This window comes from Camellia sinensis, chromosome 3 (assembly GCF_055761805.1).
Source record: "Camellia sinensis isolate YWXY chromosome 3, ASM5576180v1, whole genome shotgun sequence".
Taxonomy (NCBI): Eukaryota; Viridiplantae; Streptophyta; class Magnoliopsida; order Ericales; family Theaceae; genus Camellia; species Camellia sinensis.
In genome coordinates, this window is record NC_138963.1 from 66,563,758 (window position 1) to 66,574,296 (window position 10,539).

The 10,539-nt window shown below is 36.7% G+C and overlaps 1 protein-coding gene across 1 annotated transcript; it reads left to right on the forward strand.

The window, feature by feature from the left end:
- The first annotated feature begins 7,530 nt into the window (after positions 1-7,530).
- Positions 7,531-10,005, forward strand: LOC114323910 (Quinone reductase family protein). Its single transcript, XM_028271592.2, has 5 exons — positions 7,531-7,903; positions 7,987-8,020; positions 8,098-8,191; positions 8,705-8,970; positions 9,671-10,005. The coding sequence occupies exons 2-5, from the start codon at positions 7,995-7,997 to the stop codon at positions 9,909-9,911; spliced, it is 627 nt and encodes a 208-aa protein (XP_028127393.2). The 5' UTR covers positions 7,531-7,903; positions 7,987-7,994; the 3' UTR covers positions 9,912-10,005.
- The last annotated feature ends 534 nt before the right edge of the window (positions 10,006-10,539 follow it).

Below are 10,539 nucleotides of genomic sequence, written 5' to 3' on the forward strand. Positions count from 1 at the left end.
TCATTGGTATAGAAAAGTTATTTGAAGTGTTTCCTTGTTTAGAAACACAGAAAGTATTGTTAGCCACTTTTACACTTGAAGATGAGACGAGAAGGCGGCGGATGTTGATGCGTGAAAGCAATAAAGATATTGGTTGAGCACAATTCTTGGAAATTTTCTACGACAAATACTTTCCACAGTGTGTTCGTGATAGAAAAGTGTCGGAGTTCATGGAACTTAAGCAAAACAACATGTCAGTAGCCGGGTACGAGACCAAGTTTACTGAATTGGCCAGATTTGTACCATATATGGTCGATACTGACTATAAAAAAGTGAGACATATTGAAGGAGGGCTTCGAGATAATATTTTAGAGAAGGTGAATGTGCTCAAACTGGAAACCTATATTGCAGTGTTAGACCGAGCCATAATATCAGAAGCTAACATAGCCAGGTAGGCCAAATCATTAACTGATTGGAAAAGTAAAAAGTAGGGCTTCTTTTCAAAGAAACAAAATACGAGCTCCTCAAATACTTCAAATTCTTCCAGAGATACGTCCCCAATGTGCAACCAATGTAGTAAAAGACATCGTGGGGTTTGCTACCGTGTATCAGGGGCCTGTTTTAAGTGTGGTAAAACAGGGCACACGGCTAGGGATTGTAATCAGAATAGTGGGAAATTAGCTGCTAGCTCAACTGTATCGATCCCGAAACCGGGAAACACTACGAGGCTTACTACCACCAGAGACACCGTGAGGCAATGGAGAGTCTTTGCGCTCATTCCGGGAGATACACGGAACACAGAAGCCGTTGTCTCAGGTACTATCTCTATATGCAATGAGGATGCTTTTGTGTTAATTGACTCTAGGTCAACACACTCCTTTGTAACTTATCCATTTGTATCTAGGTTGAGTAGACCTTTAGAATTATTGCCATATTTGTTATGTGTATCTGCTCCATTTAGGGAATCTGTGTTGTGTATATCTGTATGTCGATCTTGTGATATGCGTATTGGGAATGCTACCTTGTATGTAGATCTACTACCCTTGCACTTTAGACATTTTGATGTAATCCTAGGCATGGACTGGCTATCTAAACATTGTGCCACCATCAATTGTGTAACGAAACGGGTTGTATTTAGACCACCGGGACAGGAAGAAATTGTGCTTGTGGGTAACGGTGTAGCGCCTCCACCTTATTTGATATCTGCAATGAAAGCATGTAAATCAATCAGAAAAGGGTGCTAAGGTTACTTATATTGTGTATTGACTAAACAATTTGTAAATGTTGAATTGAATAGTATCCCTATTGTTAGCGAGTTTCCAGATGTATTACTAGATGAATTGCCAGGAGACTTGGTTGACAGAGAGATAGAGTTTACTATTGATATTGTGCCAAGCACTCAACCTATCTCATAAACCCCCTATAGAATGGCTACTGCTGAAATGAAAGAATTGAAGGAACAATTGCAAGACTTACTTGACAAAGGGTTTATTTGACCAAGTACTTCACCATGGGGTGTGCCGGTATTGTTTGTGAAAAAGAAAGATGGAACCTTACGCCTGTGTATTGACTACCGTGAATTGAACAAGGTAACGATAAAGAATAAATATTCTTTACTTCGTATTGACGACTTGTTTGATCAATTACAGGGCTCGCAAGTGTTTTCTAAAATTGATTTGAGATCCGGGTACCACCAGTTGAAGGTAAAGGCAGAAGATCTTGAGAAAATTGTATTTAGAACGAGGTATGATCATTATGAATTCCTTGTTATGTCGTTTGGAGTAACTAATGCCCCTGCAACATTTATGAATCTTATGAACCGAATTTTTAAGTCTTACCTTGATGAATTTGTTGTAGTTTTTATTGATGACATTCTGATATATTCAAAGAGTAGACTTGAACATGAACAGCATCTGAGAACCATCTTGCAGACACTTAGAGAGAAGAAGTTATTTGCTAAATTAAAGAACTGTGAGTTTTGGTTGGATGAAGTTGTTTTCTTAGGGCATGTCATTAACAGATATGGGATTTTGGTAGACCTACAGAAGATAGAGGCAATTCTAAGTTGGCCTACACCAACAAATATAACAGAAGTCCGTAGTTTCATGGGCCTAGCTAGGTACTATAGAAGGTTTGTGAAGAACTTTTCAAAAATAAACTGTACCTCTTACCCAACTGACACGTAAAGGATAATCATTTGAATGGAATGATGAAAAAGAATCTGTCTTTCAAGAACTGAAAACAAGACTAACCACTGCACCAATTTTAACATTGCCCTTAGGTATGAAAAACTTTGAGATATATAGTGATACTTCTTTTAAAGGTTTAGGTTGTGTATTAATGCAGAATGGAAGGGTGATTGCTTATGTTTCTCGACAGTTGAGGCCACACGAGAAGAACTACCCAACACATGACCTAGAATTGGCCGCAGTTGTGTTTGCCTTGAAAAGCTGGCAGCATTGCTTGTACGGGGCCAAATGTGAAGTCTACATAGATCACAAAAGTTTAAAGTACTTCTTTATTCAGAAAGAGTTGAACATGCGACAAAGGAAATGGCTCGAACTAATAAAAGATTATGATCTTCAGATTCAGTATCATCTAGGGAAAACCAATACAGTTGCTGATGCTTTGAGCGGAAAATCGACGGGGAGTTGCTTGCTTACTTACTGAACAAAAGGAAATCTTACAAGATTTTAAGAGAACCGAGATTGAAGTTGTGTTACACAAACAAGCTGGATTGATAGCCTCCATTTGAGCCGTGCTAGCAATAGTTAATGAAGTTAAGCAAAGGCAAAAAAAGGATGAGTTCCTCAAGAAAATAATTGATGAGTTTGAGACAAATCCGAAATCATAATTCAGCATTGATGGTAAAGTGTTGAGATTTCAAAACCGAATGTGTATCCCAAACATTCCTAAACTAAAGAGGAGAATCCTAGATGAGGCTCACAAGTCGGTGTTTGCTATGCATCCGGGTAACAACAAAATGTATCGGGACTTAAAGCAAAGCTATTGGTGGCCCAAAATAAAGAAAAAAATCACAGAATATGTGTTCAAGTGCCTTAAATGTCAGCAAGTTATAGCTGAACATCAGAATCCAGGCAATCTAATTCAACCTCTCCCTATTCCGGAATGGAAGTGAGAGCATATGACCATAGACTTTGTTGTTGGTCTACCATGAACTCCTCGAGGTATGGATTCCATTTGGGTTATAGTTGATAGACTGACCAAATCTGCACATTTTCTGCCTATTAAAACTATATTTGATGCCTATCGATTAGCCATTATATATGTTGATAAGATTGTTCATTTGCACGGAGTTCCAGTATCTATCGTATCGGACAGAGACCTGAAGTTTGTATCTAGATTGTGGAAAAGTCTGCAGAGGACAATGGGAACAGAATTGAGGTTCAGTACCGCGTTCCACCCACAAACAGATGGGCAATCAAAATGAACCATACAAACCTTGGAAGACATGCTCAGAATGTGTGCTTTAGATTTCTAAGGGAGCTGGGAAGATTATTTACCACTAGTTGAATTTGCATACAATAACAGCTTTTATGCCAGCATCGGTATGGCACCATACGAAGCATTGTATGGTAAAAAGTGTAGATCGCCAATTTGTTGGACAGAAGTCGAAGATAGAGCTTTACTTGGGCCTGAAATTGTGTAAGACACCTTGAAGAAAATTAAAATCATCCAACAAAGGCTCAAGATAGCACAAAGCCGGTAAAAGAATTATACGGATGTTCGAAGAAGACCTCTTGAGTATGAGGTTGGCGATCACGTCTTTATCCTTGTGATTCCGATGAAGAACCAGTCAAGATTTGGTAAAAAAAAGTAAATTGTCACCCCAGTACATTGGGCCGCTTCAAATTCTGGAAAGGCTTGGTCCAGTTGCTTATAGGGTTGCTTTGCCACCGGGATTCAAACAAATACACAATGTGTTCCACGTATTGATGTTGAGGGGTTATCTTCGAGATCCATTTCATGTGATTGATTACCACCGGAGAGCTCTTGATGAAAATATGGAATACGAAGAATGGTCAGAGCAGATCATTCACTGGCAAGTGAAATAGTTGAGAAATAAGTCTATCCCAATGGTAAAGGTAGAATGGAAAGAAAACTATGGGAAGGACGCTACATGGGAAAAAGAGAATGAGATGCGGCTATGCTATCCATATTTGTTTCCGAACGGAGGTAAAATAAGTTTAGAGGACCAAACTTCCTAAATGAGGGCAAATTATGATAACCCTGTCCCGTGTTATGCAAATTAATCCTAATTATGCCTATAATTATGAGCTTGATATGATTTTTAATGTCAATTATGTGATTATATGTGTTTTTGAAATTTTATCTGTTCACCGTAGGAAGATCTGTTTGAATATCTACTATAAAATTTAATTAAAGGCTATAGAGACGACAGAAACTTAAATTGACTCATGTTTCTGCATTTAGCATGATTTTTAGAGCCTATGGTGAAATTTAATTAAAAGTTGATTCGTATCAAAATAATTAGATTAAACTGATTGAATTAGACACAATTAATTAACCTTAATCAAGGTTGATTAGGCAAGCATATATATAGGCCCATTTATACTTAAGCTCTTCATTTTTCTTGAGCTAAAAAATCTGAAACACACTCGAGAGAGAGAGAGAGAGAGAGAGAGAGAGAGAGAGAGAGACGATTATAGAGAGAGAGGGAGCACAAAATTGGAGCTTTGAACTAAAAGCTTAAGAATTTGGAAGCTAGGCTTATGAATTAGCTATAATTTTAAGAATTGGAGCTCTTAGGTGAGTAATTGAACTCAACTTCATGAGTTTAAGTTCATAATTAAGTGAATTCAAGCAAGATGTGCAATTAAGAGCAAGAATTAAGTTGATTGTAACGAATTTGAAGTTAATATGTACATGCATGTGAGGATTAGCCACAAATTTGCATATTTGACTATGAAGCATGTTAATCATGTTGTATTGAGGGTTGTTTGACACATGCATGTAAGAATTTCCATATGATGAAGCTTGATTTCAAGCCTTGAAGCTTGTCCATGCAAGATACAAAACATGAATTGTGTATGTATAAGTTTATGGTTTGAAATTTGTTAAACCCATAGAATTTTGAACTATGGTTGAAGGGTTCTCTTCAAATATATGTTTTTGAGAGTATTCTTGCATAATTGGGTGAGTTATACTTGAATTGGACCTTTGGAATTGTGTTTTAAGCTTCAAACAAAATTCTAGAAAACCCAGAATTCGACCTGTCCGCTCAAGTGAGAAAAGTTTCGCTCGAGCGTGAAAATCAAGCTCCCAGAAGTTTTATAGTGAATTGCACGGTAGCTCGAGCGGCAAACCTTGCGCTCGAGCAGACCTTGTTTTGCAAGACTCCTTGCTCGAGCGTTAGAAGTCTCGCTCGAGTATAAAATTCATGCAATCAATACTTTTATGGAGCTTTGCAGTCCGCTCGAGCGACCAAAGCTGCACTCGAGTAAAGAGCCCTATTTTAGAAATTTTGAAAATATGCTTTATGTTTCGTTTTCCGTTCTTTTTCACTTCTAAACACTCTTAGGCATGCATTGAGCATTGTAAATGAACTAAAAGGATAAGAAAGAGGTCTAAGAGAAATAAATAAATTAAGAGCGGATTTAATCGCTTGTGACCCAATGTATTATGAAATGTGTAGGGTCGAGCGCAAGGGCAAATCCATCGGCAGAACACTGTGAGTAATATCTTAGTAAGAATGTGTTGAAGTATGCTACTTTCCAAATGCCCACTTCTGTATGAGTTCTACGGATTTGTTAAATTGAATCGAATATTCATTATGCCAATGATCGAATAAGGCTATTGGAATATGATTATGATTATCATATGCTTATGATCTCAAGTATGAAATGCACATAAATACGAATGATTGGGCCAAAGGCCGTTTGACACGAATGATTGGGCCAAAGGCCATTTGACATGAACGAATTGGGCCCGAGGCCGATTGATAAGAAGGAATTGGGCCCGAGGCCGTTTGATATGCTTGGGCCTGAGGTCGTTTGATGTATTAAATAGAAACATGAAAGGGCCTAAAGCCGTCCGTTATGTCCGTAACGAATTACATTTATGTAACTTCCTTATTTTGATATTATTCACTAGGCTTTCGCTCATTCTTATTTATATGTATGTAGGTGAACAAAGAGATGTCCAAACCCAGTCTCAGTGAAGAAAGTGAGAGGAAGTCAAGTCTTGTGAAGTCAGCCCAAATGTCTCATGCACAAGACATTGTTTTTGTTCTTTTGTTCACCATTTTTGCTATCTTGATGAATACATTGGATCACCCATGTACATAAGCCTCTTTTTTTTTTTTTTTTTTTTTGGTTGATTGCATATCTGCAAGTTCCTGGATGTATAAGATGTTAACTTTATTTATATGTGTGAGTTATTATGGAATGTTATGCTTGGCCATGCAAGCACAGCTCATTGGACAAAATTTTTAAATTTGCTTCTGTTTTGACCCCTTATTTCTATTGAAATATGTTTAATCAGGATTGAGGTCGCAAGTAATTTCTTGATTACTGGCCAGTTATGACCTTAATCTATATGGGCGGGTTTTGCTCATGATAATCGTAAACAACCATAAAAGAGGGGATGAGGGGTCCAGGGGGCGGTGGCGGCGGCAGCAGCGATGGCAACGATTCTAGTAGCGTAGTGGACAGTAGAGACGCAAAGCCAACGGCAATTGCTCTAATAACGAAGGACTGGTGATGGATGAGAGAAAGTTTAGAGAGAGAGATGGTTGGGGTTTAAAAATGGAAAGCGAGAGAGAGAGAGAAAAGAAAAGAAAAAAAAGAAAGTGTGGTGTGCGTAGTGTGGTGCTGTAAATATGATATATATATATATATATATGTAGGGGTGTTTTGATCTCTTTGTCTCAGCTTGTCCTTATGGACAGAATAAAATAGCGATTGGACCTTTGGACAAGAAAATTGGATTTTTCACCCGAATGCCCTTAATTAAATTGATTTAATTTTTTATGTGAACAATATGTACAAATTGTCAGACAAAATGAAAATTTTGAATCATCAAAACAAACAGTAATAAGGATTTGGATTGTCTCCAGTTGGACTAGCCAACTGGATAGTCCAATCCCACCCATTATGGGTCCATCCCGACGATCCAAACCATTAAAGTGTAGCACTCGTCGATTATCTCATACCTATAAAAAATTACGTTAATCAGATATCAATAGTAATTTGATCAGATCATATTTGTATGAATAATTTATTTTTAAAATCAAAATTACCGTTGATACAAATTTGATCTGATTAAATGATTATTAATATTTGAATAACGTAATTTGTTGTAAGAATAAAATATTTAATGAGTTCTACACATTAAATGAATCAAATTATCAATATAAATTCTGTGATAAACTCACAAAAATCCAAAAGCACTAGTACAATCTCGGACGGGAGAGAAGGGACAGCTGGGTTATAAACCCCATGCCCCATACAGCGACTAGAGGGTATCCATTCCATATACTAATACAGTGGTGATACATACTACTAAAAAGAGAGCACTAAGCCAGTTCTAATGAGCTGGCTTGTGCAGAAAATAAAAAAAATAAATAAATAAACAACCAAAGAACAAAATATTAAATCAATTAGAGTTACAGTATATTTAAAGCTATTAAAGCTCATTCTTTTAGAGCTCTTAAACAATTTTCATACTAATGAGTCCAAACAAAACTTGTGTTAGTTGGGAAAGCTAAAAGATGGAGAACGAGTACAAAACCAGAGTTGATAAGAGTCTCATTATCATTCCGATAAGGCCTTTCGACGTGGCGGAATCTCAAGTGTTTGTCTCTTTCTTCTTCTTAACTCTTCCTACTACTACTCAAAAACAAAACCCAGATTTCTTAGCTCTCCGATCATTGGTTGCTCAGGTAATTTTGTATTGCAATCTTTCTGTTTGATCAAATTCCCAACTCAATTCTATGCTTATTTTTTTTATAACTATTGTCTTCAGATGCAGCTATGTCCACCACCAAGATCTACATAGTGTATGTTAATCCATCTCTCTCTGTCTCTCTCCAGATATGTATGTTGAATTGAATCTGATTCTTGTTTGCTGTTGCAGATATTACTCGTTGTATGGGCATGTGGAGATTATGGCACGACAAGTACAGCAAGGAGCTAATGCGGTTGAGGGTGTTGAAGCTATTCTTTGGCAGGTACTTTGTTTCTTGTCAATGGCCTCTCCAAAATTCTATGTGAGAAATGATTACTTTAATTAAGAATGTTAGGAGTTGCTTTTAATAATTTGAATCAGTATCACCACAAAATTCGAATACTTTGAAATAGGATAATGCTTGTATTTCAAAATGATGAATATAGTGATATCCCAAATTTTGTCAATTAGTTCCTTGAAAGGTTTCTTATGAAAATAAAATTAAAAATAATCAAATATAATGAACCAAAATCTAGAGAGAGTTAAAGTTTTGGAAGGATAAAATGCATAAAAATTAAAAAATTAAAAGTTTTTACATTATCAATATCTAATGGTGAAAGGGGTTTAATCATCAAAAGAAAGTTTCGTTAAAAGTATCTTGAATTGTAATAGTGTAATATACACAGGTCTATCTCTATCTTATGATATTTTATAGCATGTAGTTTTTTTGTTCCTATTCCTGTTCCATGTATCTGAATAATCTGCGGCCTAAATAACATAAATTTGAATGGAATAGGTGCCCGAGACACTCCCTAGCAGGGTACTCGAAAAGATGAAGGCTCCTGATAAAGCAAATGATGTGCCGGAGATCAGGCCAGAACAGCTTCTGGATGCTGATGGCTTCATCTTTGGCTTTCCCTCTCGTTTTGGGGTGATGGCAGCCCAATTCAAGGCATTTTTTGATGCCACTCATGAGTTATGGGCTACCCAAGCACTTGCCGGCAAACCTGCTGGAATCTTCTGGAGTACCGGTTTCCATGGGGGAGGGCAGGAGCTTACTGCGTGAGTTTTTCTCATTCTTCTTCCTCTTATGCAGACCCATTTGAGATATTTTTGTTTTGAGGCTTTCCAATTGTTTCATTTCTATCTAATTGACTCCTTTTGTGGTGAAATTGCAATTTCAATGACTGTCTACATTATTTTATGTTTAATCGCCTCACTGATATGCCTACCTTGCATTACCTTTGATCAATTTATTTTGCTGATTCCTTATTGAATTTGTGATGTTTTCTCATTCCAGGATGTTTCTTTATTGGCTACATAAGAGATTTCTGAATTCATTCCAAATATTCTTTTGATTATTGATTTATAATTGTTGTGGGTGTTTTGTATTCTACCAGGTCTGAGTTTATGACCCATTTGTGACCCACTGCTAGGTCCAACCCGGCTCTTGTTGTATTTAGATCTTAATATATATTATGGATTATTTTGGGGATTAGAACTCTTGTTACTGGCAGCTTAGGTAGAGACAGTTGCTTCTTGTAATTTCTGTTTCTTTTGATAGTTGCTAGGATAATAGCCGAACCACTTACATGTTCGTGTTCTTATGTGATTGCTTTGTTTTACTTTCTTGTTTCTGTTTGTTCCCATCACAACAATAATAATGGATCATGTGTGGATTAATTGCACGATGTTTAAGACACTATAGTTTGCATAATTTCTGATATACGACTGTTCATTCTTCTTTTTTCGGCTCTTTCAGATTGACAGCTGTAACACAGTTAGCCCATCACGGAATGATATTTGTCCCTCTCGGCTACACTTTTGGGAGTGGCATGTTTGAGATGAATGAGGTGAGGGGTGGATCTTCTTATGGAGCTGGAACTTATGCGGGAGATGGATCTCGTCAGCCCACAGAGCTCGAACTCCAACAGGCCTTTCATCAGGGTAAGTACGTAGCTGAAATAACGAAAAAGCTCAAACACAAGAACCTTCCTGCATAGTGAACATGATGTATTTCAGATATTGTAAAATAAGACAGTAAACAGCATATCCTACTGGAAATAAGAAATGGAAACTTCTACAGTATACTCTATACACAAAGTTTGTACATTTACTGCAATACTGCCCCTAATTGTAGTCCATAATGTCTATAAACCTCTGAAATATTATTAGAAAAGATTTGATAATTAAAAATTTAACAGAATCGGATCATAGATGGAGCAGCTACTGAAATCAGATCATGAATCGGATAATCTGTTAGTTATGATCTTGTGTAATTCTGTTATGGGTTCTATCTGTGACCCTGCTTATGGTGTGGAAGCTACTGAAATTTTTATCCTGAATTTTCCTATTTCTGCCACATGAAAATAAGGGTATCTATGGAAAGAATTTGTGAACAATAATAATAATTGTGTTAGTAATACAGAAAGGATGATTAACTGATCCTATATAATTAGTGAAGAAATCACTCATGCCTTAATTCCATCCCAGGGTTACTGTAATAATTTGAACTCTCAAATGATGCAAAAAAAAATTTAACTTGAGGGCATATGGGACCTACCATAAGTCCCGTTTTAATGATCCAAAATAATATATAGTCTATTTTTAAAAATATAATTATCATCCATT

Coding starts and splice junctions, on each gene's coding strand:
- LOC114323910 (XM_028271592.2), top strand. CDS start 7,995: ATGTCCACCACCAAGATCTACATAGT. Junction 8,021..8,097: donor ACCACCAAGATCTACATAGT/GTATGTTAATCC, acceptor TTGCTGTTGCAG/ATATTACTCGTTGTATGGGC. Junction 8,192..8,704: donor TTGAAGCTATTCTTTGGCAG/GTACTTTGTTTC, acceptor TGAATGGAATAG/GTGCCCGAGACACTCCCTAG.